Source organism: Chelonoidis abingdonii, chromosome 16 (assembly GCF_003597395.2).
Source record: "Chelonoidis abingdonii isolate Lonesome George chromosome 16, CheloAbing_2.0, whole genome shotgun sequence".
NCBI lineage: Eukaryota > Metazoa > Chordata > Testudines > Testudinidae > Chelonoidis > Chelonoidis abingdonii.
This window is the reverse complement of record NC_133784.1, coordinates 25,300,279-25,316,792: the sequence shown is the minus strand read 5'-3', so window position 1 is coordinate 25,316,792 and position 16,514 is coordinate 25,300,279. Positions and strand designations below refer to the sequence as shown.

Here is a 16,514-nt window from a genome sequence, read left to right as displayed (position 1 = left end):
TAAAGAAAAAACACAAACAAAAGGGGGTATGTTCTCACCAGGTGAAATTCACCCCCAGGCAGAGCACTAGCACAATGTCTGTGCACCATGTAAGCACTATACAGTAACTAAATACAACCTTTCCACTAAATCTGGTCCTTCTTTTTGCTAACCTGAAAGATAACACTATAACTAATACACATTTATTTAAGCAATTACACTGTTACTTAGAATCTTAATTTTTACATTTTTTTTTTTTGTCAAACTGATGAATTTCCTATCTCCTAGATCAGGGCGGGCAAACTTTTTGGCCTGAGGTCCGCATCAGGTTTCGGAAATTTGTATGGAGGGCCGGTTAGGGGAGGCTGTGCCTGTGCAAACTGCCAGACATAGCCCAACCTCCATGCCCATCCACCCCCTACCCTGCTACCTGTCCCCTGCCCACCTGGAACCCCTGCCCCTGACTGTCCCCCGCCACCCCATCCAACCCCTCCTCTCATTCCTGACTGCCCCCTGAGAGCCCTACCCCCATGCTACCCCCAATTCCCTGCCTTCTGACCGCCCCAACCCCTAGCCATCCCTCAGCCCCTGACCACCACCCGGAACTCCTCTGTGCCCCTTACTGCGCTCCCCGGAGCACTGGTGACTGGCAGCCACCCAGCTGGAGACAGCCACGCACCGCACAGCACAGAGCACTGGGTCAGGCCCCGGCTCTGTAGCTGTGCTGCCCCAGAAGCTCGCAGCCCTGACACCCAGGGCATTGCGCCGGGGGGAGCTGAGGCTGTGCAGGAGGGGGAACAGCAGGGGAGGGTTGGGGGAAGCTGGCTTCACAGGCCAAGAGCTCAGGGGCTGGGCAGGAGGGTCCTGCGGGCCATAGTTTGCCCAAATCTGTCCTAGATGGTTAACTTCTTGCTTGTGATTTGTTTCATGCTGCATTTGGACAGAAATTGGAATTCATTAAAAAAATGCATAAAACCAGCATTTAAAATTTTTTTTATTAGTTAAACAAAACTCTCTTAAATGTGCTGGATACATAAGAAGAAAGTTTGACAATGTTTTGCTCTTAAAACTAAGTTAGCTAGTGAATTGAACTGACTGTTTCTGGACATTGTGTCCTGCATGTTTTTAGAACCAGTAGATCTCATCTGCTCACACCTTGTTTTACTCAGATTGGAGAGGAAAAGAAGCTTTTTCAACTCCCAATCTGTTTCCTCAACTGACATTTAGAAAAATGTCAACACCAGCATTTGCTCCTTTGTAAAGACTGAAAATACAATACCTGACACTGTGACATACTTAAACCCTGACCCAACATCAAAAATTAAAGATGGTTACTCACTGATTCTAACTATAATTTAAAAAACAGCTCCCTTTAACTCATTACAACTTGAGGAGGGCTTATTAATGTGGCATTCTTATCTATTATAATTAATTTTAATAGACTATAGTAAATTTAGGCCTCAATATAGGTAGCACTAATTTTAAATTTAATTTTAAAACAGGTTGATTTTTTTTTAAAAGAAGAATATATTTAATTTTTTTATTTCTGTAAAATCAGATATTTTGAGCCTTGATGATTCAGAATGGTCAAAAAGTTACCACAGACGGGCAGCCATTCAGTGGCCTATGTGCAATGAATTTGGTGGATCTCAGTCCAGTTTCTAGTGGGCAGGTGTCCATAGCACAAAATCCATTAACAAAACTGGTATTAACTGGTTCCTTTGTTGGCACTCTCAGCAAATATGCCTAATCTAGAAACTAAACACAAATACTCCTGTTCTTTTTAAGTGGGCCTGGAGGCTGAACTCCTGCCAGGTCAAGATTGAGGCATGTTGGAGTGGACATGCCACTATCTGTGCTCTACCAGTTATATGGGTAGAGGGCTCCAGAACTGGCAATCTGACACCTGTCACAAGTCCCAAATTATATGTAAAAACCATCTAGAACAGAAGGGAAAAAACCCTGGATCTTTTGGAAATATTAGACTACACAAGTGTAATGGAGTAGGAATTGTCTGTGTGGGGGATGGGAGAGCAGGGAGTGACTGTAGGTGAGGGACAGGACCTGGACCTGTAACCTGAGCCGGGGAGGGGGAGTAAACACCTTTGCCAGGGAAGCTGGATAAAGGAGGGGAGCCTGCTAGAGAGCGTTTGGGCAGTTTCGGTTTTGGGCTGGGTGGTGGAATTCAGGGAATCCCAAGTTGGGATCCAAGCACCCTGAACCCCCAGAAGGACCTGATTGAGGGGTCCTGGTTGTGCCTAAAAACTCTGCTGTAGACTGCGTTCCTGTTGTCCAATAAACCTTCTGTTTTACTGGCTGGCTGAGAGTCACTGTGAGTCCCAGGAAGAGGGGTGCAGGGCCTGACTCCTCCATACTCCGTGACAACAAGGGAATGCATTACACAACAGTCATCCTTAGTATGAATCCACTAATTTCAATGCATTTAACACCAGGGGTGAATTTGACCCAAAAAGGACCAACATATTGCTCTTAACATTGCCTTATTTATAAATCTTAATGGCAAACTTTGGAAATTCCTAATTAACCTTTTGAAAATGAAGGAAAAAACCCAACCATTTGTGTCTCATAGGTTTGTGTGGAGTAATAGTTTCATTTTAATGATAGTGTTAAAGAAAACAACCCCCTCTCTCCCTCTCAACCCGCCCTTCCCCCCTCCTCGCTGCTGCCCAAGAAATTAAGGGCTTTATCATTAGGGTCCTGATCCAGCCAACCACTTAGACATGATTAACTTTAAGCATGTGAGTAGACCCACTGAAGTCAGTGGGATGTCTTAAATGCTTTTCTGCCTCAGGGCCTCTGTCACATCTCTCTCCCTCTGTGGGAAGCCTAAGCCCTGAAGAGGTAGCTAGAGGGACACTGAAGAACTGAACACAAGTCAGTGTTTAAATATATGCTGGCCCAGAGGACTCCTATACACTAGAAACAAAGATGCCTTACCGCTGCTCCAGTGTAGATGTGATGTTTCACAAGCTCCTGAAGCTTATTTATCCCCTGGGGAGGGAAATGGAGATAATAATGACAATAAGTAGATGCTCTATCTTGGCATTCAGCACAAAGAAGAGGGAACTGAAATAAAGCATTCTGGTAACCAGTGAATTTGAACTATATGTGGATTTTTACTGTATCTTTACTTGAAAGGTAATTTTTAAAAAATTTGCATTTAACAGTATAACCAAACTAGTGATGTGTTTGCCATTGCTGGTCACATAAGCATGAAAAACAGAGCTTGCTTCTGGAATATTACAGGAACTGGGACACACTTTGCTCAAATATGGAAAGAGCAACTTCCAGCGGAGATACGCTCATCACACGCATTTGAATCTTTGCATAAAACTGAGTTTGCCAATACCATTTTGGTTTAACTAACTGATTATACCCCCTTTGACACAAGCCTATCTCATGAAACCTAATGTCACAAAATGAATTCATCCAAAACACTGATGAAATCTCACCTCTGTAAAAAGATAAATAAGTCTCCCATCTCTTAACTTATCCACTCCATTGTTGCTTGGCACAAACACAGTGAAGGGTCCTGGTCCATCCAGTATCGAAGGCAGGCCACAGTTCTGCAAATATTAAATAGCAGTGGAAGGAAACTTCTTAGTCTAAAACAAGGATGAGTTAGTGAAAGAAGGGCTGTAAGAAAGGAAGAAGATTCAGGGAGGCCCTGTAGTCCACTAGGGACTTTGCTACTGCTAATAAACGTATACTGAAAATGCTCAGATTCTGCTATGATGGGCAGCAGCATAAAGTCCTAATATAGACAGACAAGAATCTGTCCTAGAAAAACAGCTGAGCCAAAGAAGCTATTGGCAGAAAACAGTCATAACAACAGATTAAACAGAGCTCCTGTAAGCAACTGGCATTTCACTAATGCTCTCTCATTGACGCTTTCACACAAACCAGAATACATACACCAGACTAACCGCTCTATCTGAATACAACTAGAAAGAGAAAAATAGAATAAAAGCTATATTCCAAGATGTATTTAATGCATTTTGCAAATGAACAGTAACTGATGGAATGGCCCCCTAAAAACAGGAATGCTGCAAAACACTTCAGAGTGTAACACTACAGGAGGGTTGAACTGCTCAGGGGACTAACAACAGGATATGGAACATTTCCCTTGTAGGCCACCAGGTCAAATCTGGCTCATGAACAGGGGCCTCAGGGGATTATCATCTTAAAACTATTTGTGGTTAAGTGTCTATATAAAATGCAACAGTGGTTTCAATCCAGTTTCTAGTGGGCAGGTGTCCACAACACAATCAAGGCTTTCATTAGCAGTCACAGCAGAGAGGACATGGACAGAATGAACCATGGAGAACCTACTCTCTTCTCTTTCCTAGATATGGGCCCCCCTTTGGTTCGGGTGTGAAGTGTGCTGATGGGGAAGCTTGAACTGTAGCTGCCTGTGCTGCACCTGTTTCTATGGATAAAGAGAAGACTTCTGTCCCCAGGATGTCAATCCAGCTCTTTTCACCTGCACTAAGTTTTCTTATAAAGTAAGCAAAATAAAAGTGGTGACATTGCAAAAATGTCAACTACAGAAAGTCAAGCTACTGAAGCTATTTTTTTTAAATGCAGTTTTTCAGTTCAAACAGCTATCCTGTTTCCTGAGTTAATACTACAGCTGTAACAGCAAACATTCACAGCCCCCCATATTGCACTTTCCTGAGGGACAGACTGAAACACTCTCACCTCCAGGATAGTTTCAAATCGACTGAAGATCTCCACTGTAGCAAGGATCTCCCCAATGGTTTTCTGCAAGCAGAGATAAAAAGAAAGGGGAAAGAATGGATGGGATTCAAGTGAGGTCAAGGCAAGAACTAGAGCAGCCCTTTGTTTCAAAACTTGCAAGCTGTGCGCTAGAGAAGTCATAGAATACTGTAGTTCCCATTGTATTTTAAAAAAAACTGCCATAACTGGTTGACCAATCAGCAACCTAGTCTGATGTAGTCTAGATCTGAGATTCAATCCTACACACAACAGACCCAGTCTTTAGAAGCACCATGCACATTTGTAACTCCCACTGCTTTCAATGCATGACTCTGCCTTTTGCAGACTGATCCTAGTGGGAGCTAACATGTGCTCATCAGCTCTGCAAAGATAGAACCATATGCTTTCCCCAGCTTTTCCAAAATCAGTTCTGTTCTTGTACGTAGGTAGTGAAAGGCAGTGCACAAGAATCCTGCTTGCCTGTACTGTGAAAACAAGATACCTCTATACTATCCGCATGTGAGAACAGAGAAAATAGACCCAAAGCAAGGGGGGAAATTACATGCATGCACACACCTGAAAACATGAAGAAAAACCAGTGCCCTTTGTTTTGGTAGGGTTGTCTGTACAGACATTTCTGTTGTGTTGATAACAGTTATAGTGCTTTTTTAAACACCAAAAAATTCAAAGACTGAAAGGACAACGTGCAAGGAAAAAGATAACCAAGATTTGGTTCTGTGTTTGTACAGCACTTAGCACCCTGGGGTCCTGGGGCATGACTGTGGCTCCTATGCTCTACGTAATACAACTAATAAATAATAATTGATGGCATTCCAGAAAGTCAAAGTCTATACTGAAAGAGTGTCCTTTTCATGGGATTACTGCCCTGTGATAGTTCCTGGAATTAGCACACTAGTCATCAGAAAGTGCTGCACAACCAGGGCTGATACAAACATATTTCTAGAGATAACACTGCAGAAAATAACTCGTCATCATTATTCTTCATGGCACAGTGTCACAATGGAAAGGAAGTGTCCAAAGGTGCATGGAAAAAGATCATCTGCCAAGAAAGCTCTTGTGTCCTGCAGTCTCAGACAAAGCAGTGTCTCTCCATGCTCTGCAGCATACAGAATGTTACCACTTTCAAACACTGCTGCTTGCGTGCAGGCTGGCCAGATCTACCAGCTGCACTAAGGCAGTGCTTATTACAGTAGGACCATGACACTAGCTACCAGTATTATCATGGTCTGCCTGTGCCTTCTGCTCCTGACAAGGCAATAACTGACACTGCGCTCTCTCAAGGCTTCTTGTTTTCCACTCATGAGATGTGGGATGAAAAAAACCCTCTCCTTTCGAAGCAGCATTGTTTTTGCTTCATCTCAGCTTTAATGGATACTCTCAATCCTTGGTCTCTCCAGGTTCCATCAAGCATGCTGCAGAAGGGGCTACCATGATTGATGCCACAGTTTTATCTGTGGAGCTGGTAGGTGTATGTGCCAAGGGAAGGGTGCTGGGCCAGCCCTGCTATCAGGTTAATTGCATGCTAAGCAGCAGTGACAGCTGTTAGCACAGAGCTACTATGCATTTATCCGTGTGTCTAGGAACATGCTTATTCCATGAGGCAGCTGAGCACCTGTGTATCTTAGGGCTGGTCTACACTACGGGGGAAAATCGATCTTAGATACGCAACTTCAGCTACATGAATAACATAGTTGAAGTTGAAGTATCTAAGATCGAACTACTCACCGTCCTCACGGCGCGGGATCGACGTCCGCGGCTCCCGCTGTCGATTCCGCAACTCCATTGGGCTGGGTGGAGTACCGGAATTGATATAAGCGCGTTCGGGGATCAATATATCGCATGTAGATGAGACGCTACCCTCAATTGCTCAATTGCTACCCGCCGAAACGGCGGGTAGTGAAGACGTAGCCTAAGACTCAGTTCAGCTCTCACTGATTTCAGTGGGAGCTGGATCAGGTTACAAGGCTCTCTCTTTTAGTACTGTACCCTTTAAACCCTGCTACAGTATACAAAAAAATGAAAAGAAGTAACTTAAGTGGCAATGCAGGGATATTCTTAAATGTCAATGAAGGAGACAATGGACCCTGTATAAAGCCACAGGGCTTTACACAATTGATGTGACGCAATGAGAGGAGCAGAAAGCAAGATATTTGTACCTATAACTGCTTTCTAGTCTAGCCACTTTGTAAAATAGGATATGCACATTTTCTATGGGCATGATTCTACACTGCCCTGCACCCTGTGTGAATCATTTACATCTGTGCAAACTGAGTATAGGTTGCTACCCAAACAGTACCAAAGCAGAATGGTAGCATTTTATATCTACTTGGCAAGGGTGTAAATGGATACACAAGGTGCAGGGGAGTGAAGAATTCAGTTCTTTGCCTATGAACACAATATAAACATACACAGGCATACGTGCAGTAGCAGCAGCAAAAATACCACTTCCAGTTAGGGGAGAAAACATCTGTGGCAGAACTAAGAATTGAATCCAGAACTCTAGAATCTCAATTCAAAACCTTAACCAAAAGACAGCCCTTCCTTACAAGAGTGGCTTCAAAATGCAAAAATCTAAATTTGTAATATTTCCTTTTTGGGAGGCATGCTTTCAATGCAAACATCGCCATTTATATAATTCCATCTCATGGGAAAGTGAAATGTGATGGGGACAGAATTGCCCCTCATGAAAAAAAATCTTGGTTTTAATATTTGTTGAAAAACTTTCACTCATTTTGCACAACTCCGCTTCTATCTCATCCATTATTAGGTCTTATACTGCTGAGGTTAAAATTCTCTAGTTATACAAAAGCCAGCACAACCCTCACTCCTGAGTCTGCAACCAGCTTTTGGAGTGATTGTTGTTACTTCTTAACGGTGCTCTGAAACTGAGTGAACTGGATTAATCAGAAATGGAAAACAAAACATAACATTATACATGAAACAAATGCCCCATTGATTTAAGACAATTAACCTTTGGACTATATTTCTATAAACTGTGTCTCATCATATCCTTCAAACAACAGAAGAAAAAGGAATGCTCAATGTACCTGTGGATTTCCAAGGTTGTGAAAGCTGGTTGTTTTCCTTAGAGTGTTAACAATATGTATAATTCCATTGGATGCTGGTATGTTCGACTGAATGACAGTATACAATTCCCCTGGCAGGTCTTGATACCTAAAGCTCTTAGTGTAGGACTGGAATAATAATACAGGATTATTTCATTATGAAAAATATATCAAAAGAGATCTCTGAGTATATATCTGTAAAACTTCATTTGATTCAATTCCTGCTCCTGTGTAACATATGGCCATGAGCTTACCTGGGGTTACTAGGGAAAAGATAAATAAATATCCTAGGGACCACTCCAAGCTGTGATCTTGGACACAATTTTTGAGTTGTGGGGTGTTTGGATCTGGAGGTCTTGTTAAGCCCCATTACCAAGATGGGATCAAGCCATTAAGCTCAGAATTAGACTTGCCCCAGTTTAGAACTAGAGTTCTGGTCAGAGCCAAGCTCTACATCATACAAGGATGAGTTCAGCAGAAACATGCTGTAGCCTGGATTGACCACACATGAGGAGGAACTGTGTGCCTGCTTGCATGTTTCTGGTCATGGGAGCAGCAGGATCTAGGGGCATCTTTGGAACATGAGACCTGGCTATCACCTTCATTTGCCCCAGATGCCAGAGAAAGGTCACTGCAATATGGCCAAAGCAATCAGTCTCATCTTACTACAAACAGTGCCTACAGCTACTGCACTGAGCATAAAGTGCAACTGAACACTCCAAGGTCATTTAGAAACATCATGTCCAGCACCAAACAGGCACAGCCACACTCTCCTATGTTTTTCATTGTACTATACATTTCTTGAATAGCAACTCCCACCTCTGAACTCCAGTTCACACCACTAAGAGCTTTGGACACAACTAAGGAAGAGGAAGGAGAGACTTTCCAAATCCAAGACTCCTGAGTAAACAAAAAAATTATCCTTGAAAAGCACAGCTCGGATTCCACAGCCGCCAACACTGCTTTGCCCTTCTGTGTAACCTGCATATATCAAAGCACAGACCCAAGGTCAAGGCTGGGAAACTGGGAGAGGAAACATACTAATGTCTCTTGGTCAGCTGTGCAAGGCCACATGGCAAAGGTGCAGGATGAAGAGAGGACAATGGATGGTGGGAAACATAAGCCAAACATGGCCCTGCCCAACCCCACCCCCTCAAATCCCAGATACTAGAGCAGAATCATTAAAATTTATTTTGTATAATGAAAAAGGGTGACTGGAAGGGAAAAGGTTCAGAATTTGTCAGCTACTAGCCCACAGGACAAGTATTCTGAGGGCAGATGTACTACATTCACCAGCAGGGACATATGTATTGTATACACTGTTGATAACAGAGGAAAGCCTCTCTTATCAGATATGCAGATTATTAAAAAAAATTGATTATTTTAAAAATTAAGGGCCAAATTCTGGCCCTTCCACCGCCTCTTTATACCACCCTAGCAGTCCAAAGAGAGCTGCCCCTGAGGGAATGCACACCTGGTGTATGTTCTGCATGCAGACTCCTGCAAAGGGGCATGCTGGGAGCCAGGCCTAGGATGGTGAGAGACCAGAGAAATTCTGGGCTGCACAATAGCCCATAGGCAGCAGGTCCAGGCTACTGTGAGTACTGTCAGCCTCTGCAGTTGCTCTAACTGAAGTTGAAAGACACCTTTTCCTCCCTACCTAGCTAGGCCTTCTGTACTGTGCCTCTCGGGAAGCACACCATGGAGTCTGGTGCAAGGAGTGCTGCTAGGATATGCTATAATCCAGAACCAGGCAGGCTGCAATTTCCCTATAACTGTACACAAAAACTGGTGAGACCTCATCTTCTAGACAACATGCTGTTCTAGGCATCTAAATTGAAGGACAATATAGATGGAGAAGCTTCAGAGAAAAGCAGCAAAAATTATCACAAAGCTGTTGGGGTAGATTTATAAGAAAAGATTACGAGAATGTAATATGAAGATGTGGCTAAAAACAAATAAGGGGAAGTACCTTTTCCAGGTATAAGTTTCTGAAGGGGAAGAGCTAAGAAGGCCAGAAAAAAATGGTTTGTGTTTATCTAGGAGTAATGGGATGAAGCAAAGGATAATCTATGCTTCGGTCTCTGAGGGAAAGTAGGGGAAGGTCCATTGCTTGGGTTATTTAAAACTGGATGCATAGCATATAGAACAATCAATATTGTATTGACAAGGAAATGTAATAGAAGACATCATAGGTCATCTACTCTGTGATTTGATTATTATATTATGGAACAAATTAAGTCCTAAACTGGTTGAAACTTGGCAGAATAAGGAAGAAAGGATTTTAGCATGAAAGTGTGTCAGGGATATAACTTTGGGCCTGTGTCCCAGTACCATGTGAAAACAGCAACCTGGTACCTAGTACGACGTTGTGATACCTGTATCTGATCATTAAACGTCAGCTGATGCCCAGACAATGTCCACAGTGTCTTGATCTTGACCATATCTTCCAACAAATGCTGACCAGGAATTATATGCATTTTGCATAAATGCTGGGCAATTGTGTCCTTTATGGAAATAAATCAGAACACAGGGAGAACTGATACGCCTTCCAAAAAAATAAAATAAAAGCTTTTACATAGTTTCAGCTGTCTTTCCAGTCTAATACACATAGAAAAATACTTATATATATATATAAGTTCCAGATCAGAAAGCGAAGACATTTCCTAATTTATATGCAAATCAGTGCTCATCTGCACCGAGTTATTCCAGAATAGCTATACCTGACTAACTCCATGGGCAGATGCTTTTATTCTAGATCAGTGCCTTATCCTGCATTAGCTTAATCTACTTGCATCCACACCTGGAGTTAATTGGGAATAGTTAATCCACTTTAAAATTCACACCTTAATTTACCCAAATTAAATTTCATATGAAGACAAGCCCTTAGAAGCCTTTTATAGCAGCAGGGGAGTATTTTCACAGGTTTACATATTTTAAGGTCAGAAGGTACCATTAGGATGATCTAGTCTGACTTTCTGCATACCATAGGCCATAGACCTTTACCCAATGATTCCTGCAACAAGCCAATAGCTTCTGGTTGAAGCTATTAGTGTGTGCATGAACAAGAATGAGAGTCTGATCCAAAAGCAAGTGATTTAAAGGGGCTGATCTAGAGAGAAACCTATTGAATTTGGACAAATTATAAGACTGCCCCTTCATCCAAATTCCACATCCAATGTTTCACAAGGCCTAAGTCCTCATGTAAATTCTCTTTGCTTATATTGGGGCATACGTTACCAGTTAATTTGGGGGCACAGCTACTCATTGATTTCAAAGGAAACTTCTGCTCAACAATGCATAGTACAGTGTTGCCCACACAGTTTTATCAAGGACTTGCTAAGTACATTATATATTTGTTTAAAGTTTCCCTGATTGCAGAGTTATTTTTGTTATGCTGTATGTATCGGAATTACATTTCTGACAAAGTCTGACAAGCCAGTTTTGGAGTATTTTTTAAAGGTATTTCATCCTTGTTTCTGAGTGTTCTAAGGTAACAAGCTCTGAGATATAACTCCAGCAGAAAGCTGGCTTAGTCTGTTTTAAATGCCAGTTGAATAACCTGCACGTGTACCTCCTGTCTGATCATCTCTGGTAGAGTTTTTCATTCTACAGGGGAAATGGTATACAAGTGTTTCCATCTGTTTTATGGTTGGTTTAGTTGCATTTCTGACAAATGTTAAAATGAATACAATTTAATAAAACATTTAAAATGGTGGCACGGGAGGGATTTGCATGGTCTACTACAGCACAGGATTGGGAATCAGGGACTGCTGAGCTCTCATCTTGGCTCTGATACCCATCGCTTTGAGCATCATACGAAGAGGTGGCCTCAAGACGCAAAACCTGGATGTAGGTAACAAATAAACCAGGGTCTGGAGGAGTTTTGGATGCAGAGTTTTGGTTCAACCTCTTGTCTCTATAAGAGACATTTGCAACATTCTGCTCTGGGTTGAGATTCTGAATCCCTCAAAGTTTGGATCCCAGGTTCTGCTCAAGCCCATCTCTAGTTAATACTTAACGTCACAGGGGCTGAGGAGTCATTCATATTTTTAGAAATGGTTTACAGTGAGACTTTAAAAAGCACTGTCACTGATGTTAATAGGAGGAGAATTAGGCCACTGCTGAGTGCTTTTGAATATCCCAACCTTAAAAAGTAAAAGGCATACAAAGTGCTGAGAATTATCACTGTGTCACAAGCAGAGATTTTTAAAAAGATTAGTGCAAGCAAGAGCTAACAGATTCAAAATCATATTTAGCGGTAAAAATATCTTTATTAATAAAGAAAGAAGAAAAGAAAGAGGGAGGCTGAGATTTTCAACCAATGCAGGGGATTTAGCATCTCCCATTAAAACTAATCTCAGCCAGAGACTGAATTGTATCTCAGTGGAATTGTTTCTAAACATAATGCATTCCAAAGTTTCTCTCTGACATGTCAGCTACTCTTTAAAGGCTACAGAACTCAAAGCATGAAGAAGTGAGGTTAATAAAAGGGGGTGACACTTACGTTGAAGTCAATTCTATCACTATACGATTGACGGCTTGGCACAAAGACAGTGAAAGGCCCATATTTTGTCAGTGCCAAAGAACACCCTGAAGCTGTTAAAAAACAAAACGCCAAAACAGTTACTAAGCATACAGAACATCATAAATTACCAGTTTTATTATTCCTCTTATTGGGGAAGGGGGGGGGGCGTTAACACATCCTTGTGTCTTTAGCTTAAAGTGAGTGACCAGAGTGAATGTATAGGGAACTGGATGGATCAGGGGATTGGTAGTGGGATATCATAATGCTAGCTTGGCGGTGAATGATATTAGTTAAGAGTTAAATCTTTCTGTTACCTTCAGTGGGTTTTAGATCAAGGCCTAACCTTGCATAACAGTTTCAACACTAAGTCTCAGTTTTCACATGCTTATAACTTTCTGATGTGCAGGGTTGAACTTGGTCTCTGCACAAAGATGAGGGACTTCTGGGTATAGTTAGACTTTATTGCATGAATTCTTTGAGGGCTTGATCCAAACCACAGTGGTGTTGATGAGTTTTTCACTGACTTCAGTGGGCTTTGGATCAGCAGCCAAGCACCCAACTGCACAAAATATTTAGGAAAGTTTGTATAAAAATGAGCTTTGGCCGGGTTGGGGCCTAAATGTGCAGCCTTCACACTGCATTAACACATTCCACCCCACACCTTCCCATTATGCTTATAAGCAGCACCCAGGATTTTTTTTCAGGGGAAAAGACAATACGCCACACTTACTGGAAATACAACAATTAGGAAATGCATTTACTTACACACACACACACACACACACTGTTCCGCCAGTCGATGTTATAGTTACCAATTTACAGTTTAGATTAATTTAGTGGCCAGGTAGGTTGATTATGTGTAGGTAGGAGCTGGGTTTTGTCGGCTGCGATACAATGCTTTGGGGAAGTCTTGGCAGGACGAACCCTAAGTTTTATGGCAAGGCACCCTGTTTATATAGTGTTTTTTTTTATTGGGACCAATGAGTTATGCACCATCATGCTGTAATTAATTGTTGTTTGACGAATGCTTGTTTTTTTTAACTTTTTTATTAACTTTTTTAGGGAGTTATTTCATGCTGGTTTTGATTACACCTATTTTTGCTATTATTGATAGGTGCTTGTTTTATTTTTTAGAGTCGTTAATTGCATCTTTTACTTATTTTAAAATACTAAACCTACAAAGTGGTGACCTGAAAAGGTCTGTTGCTGCTGTGAAATCAGCTCAGACACAGATTCTGGCTGTTGCATCTTTACCAATGGCCCATTAGGCCATTCCTTTTTGCTTTCAGAAAGGGTGGGTGGCAGAATATGATCAAATCATACACTACACATTTAATATATGCTACATTATTATTATTTATTTTTTTATTTTAAATTATACAAAATACAAACATAAAATCCTACTACTACACCCCCCATGTGTGCAGAGCTCTGCCTTAGTTAAGGAGTGCCAAAGTGCACAAAAAGTGGAAGCCTTTCATCTCTACAGCACCAGCTCAAATCCAGCCTGCTGTCTGAGCGTCGTTTGGTGGCCTACATGAAATCAAGGAGGTGGATCTCCAGAAAGTCTTAGTGAACAAGTATCCAGAGTACAAAACTTCTATCATTATTTGTACCATTTTTGGACATCTTAACAAAGAGCCCAAGGAATGAATGAGTAATGAAGTACAAAAAACCATCTAAGTAGTCCCTGCTGGTTGAGGCACATTGATGGACTGATTGGTGAAGCTTGAAGCTTATGCCACCAAGGTCTACACTTCATCTGCTTTGTGGATAGAGGACCTCAGTCACTAGGGCGGTCAATCAGCATTAATACCTCTCACACAGGAATTGTCTCTGTGGTTTAACATGCGCAGAGCTGGCAAGAGCCCCATCATGCAGAAAGAGTTCAGATGTTTCCTTGACACTACCTTTTCTTTTCATATAACAGTAGACATCTCAGTTTTCTTTCAAGTCTTAACCATTCATTGGCAGCCTCCTAGCCCCATCTTAGCTCCGTTCCCCAAAATAATTCAGAAAAGCATTACCAAACATTTTGTTTGCACTGTTTAAGTTCTTGTACCATCTTCCTCGAGTATTAATCTGAGAGATCTCATTCATGAGATTTTTGTAGCAACTTCTCCCATCTCCAATCTCGCCATCTTTGCAGACACAGCTAAAGAGTAAGATATGAGTGAGAAATAATAGTCATTACAAAAACGGTTCTTGGTATGCTTGATAAAGTCTGGATGTGTTCCATTTATATAGACTAGATACTTTGACTACACACTAATCTGTTAAAATCTAAATAAATAGCAAGGAGGAACAACATAGGAGGTGGAGAGACTTATGAGACCCATCAGATCAAATTCACCCCCTCTGTATGAAATAGAATTAGCAATCCAAAGACACAATGTTGCAATATTTTGTATCTGAAGATGGTACCTGGGAACAGCACATTAAACAAGATACCCATTATACTGAGAATTTGGAATACTATAAAAAGAAAGTTTTGACACCCATTAACCTACTACTTCCAAATGCCAGACAGAAAGGATGGGCTTTGCAGGATGTGCAGGTTAATAAATCTAAACTCTGGGGAACCAAGGGGAAGCAGCGAGTGTGTTCCAAAGCTGAACATCCTTCATGGACAGCACCCTGCCTGCAGCTCCTTGTTTAATCCAGGGGAGTGCTGCCTCTGATCACAACTAGGGCAGCAATACATAGTGGAGAGGTGGTTTCTTACCCTGCGCAGAACCCAAACTATTAGGAATTTACAAGTGAAAACCAACAACTTAAACTCCACTCAGAAGCTTATAGGCAGCCAGTGCAAGTTATAGAGCACTGACGGAAGGTGCTTTTTGTGAGGCCTTGGCTATATTAGGGCATTTGGTTTTCCAACAACTGAGCAGCTGCACTGGCGGTAGCAATAGTGTATTAGTGTAGACAGGACTCAGGCCTTTTAGCCACTGTGTTATTGTAGCAGGGTGGTCACCCTGTTCCTGCGAGCAGGTTAAAAAAACCCTGGAGAGGGCTGTGGCTAGGGAAAGGCTGACTGGGGAAGCAGCCTCAGCTGGGGCCACGCCCCAATCAGGCCGCAGCTGGCCCTATAAAAGGGCTGCTAGGCCAGAGCTAAGAGTCTCTCTCTAGCTATTGAGAAAGACAGGCCTGGCTGTGGGGAGCTGAGCAGGGGACCTAGAGTGAAGCAGGGCTGGGGAAAGGCCAGAGGAGCTGGGGAGCTCCGGCCTGAAACCCCCCAGGCTGCAGGCCTTGCTAAAGGCCGAAAAGGTACTGGGGTTGCAGAGGTGCAGCCCAAGGGTAGGCAGAGGCAGCAGGTCCAAACCCTCCTTGCTGATGATGAGTGGCAATTATACTGCAGTCTGCCCCAGTGAGCGGGAGCTAGATAGTGACTAGCAGTAGCCCAAGACTGAGGCAAGGTGGGGATAGAGGTTGAGGGTTCCCCAGAGAGAGGAGACCCAGCAAGATTGCAGGGAAGAACACCGAGAGAAGGGGCACCGGGGTCTGGGAGGGACACGGGGGCCTGCGGCAAGGTGAGATACCAGTCTGCAGAGGGTGCTCTGGAGGCTGGCGAGCTAATTCCCTGGAAGACCAGCAAGAGGCGCCACAGCGGTGAGTCGCTGCCCTGCTACAGTCATGAACAGCAAGTTGATGCACAGAAACATCCAGGTTAATGAGCAAGTGGCCTCATTCTGCACCAATTACAGTTTTCAGATAGTCTCCAGGTGTTGTTCACATAGAGCATGTGACAATAATCTCACCTCGAGGTGACAGATGCAGCAATGGGCCACAGCTGCAATGTCAGTAGCCAAGAGATGAAGTCACACCCATCTCACCAGGTACACGTGGGATAAAAGACTCTTGGCCACACCTGTTACCAGTGAATCTGAACGGCCACGGTCGGTCAGGACCTTGGGTTTACATCTCTTCCAAAAGCAGCAGCCAAGCTGCCCCTTGCACCATGCCTGGGGTTCAGGACTGACTCAGAAGAAAGAGCACCATCTAAGGAACCATCCACAGCACTTCTTAATGGCCCTGAGATTCCCTTTGGAGTTTTCCAGTCCTACCCAAGGCCTAGCTATCGAGCTGTTTAGTATCTGAGCACTTGAGACCAGGCTTCACGCCCAAGGTACTAGTGCCAATCTAGGGAATGTTATTTTTCTAATGCTATGTCCCAGAGCCCT

General features: G+C 42.7%; 1 protein-coding gene across 1 annotated transcript in view; it reads right to left on the bottom strand.

The window, feature by feature from the left end:
* The window catches only part of STAB1 (stabilin 1), a 124,302-nt gene that overhangs the window by 88,698 nt on the left and 19,090 nt on the right, over positions 1-16,514 (bottom strand). Inside the window, 7 exon segments of the mRNA XM_032805834.2 lie at positions 2,938-2,991; positions 3,453-3,566; positions 4,702-4,764; positions 7,788-7,934; positions 10,184-10,312; positions 12,313-12,404; positions 14,361-14,488. Of these exon segments, the coding sequence (XP_032661725.1) occupies positions 2,938-2,991; positions 3,453-3,566; positions 4,702-4,764; positions 7,788-7,934; positions 10,184-10,312; positions 12,313-12,404; positions 14,361-14,488 (727 nt within the window).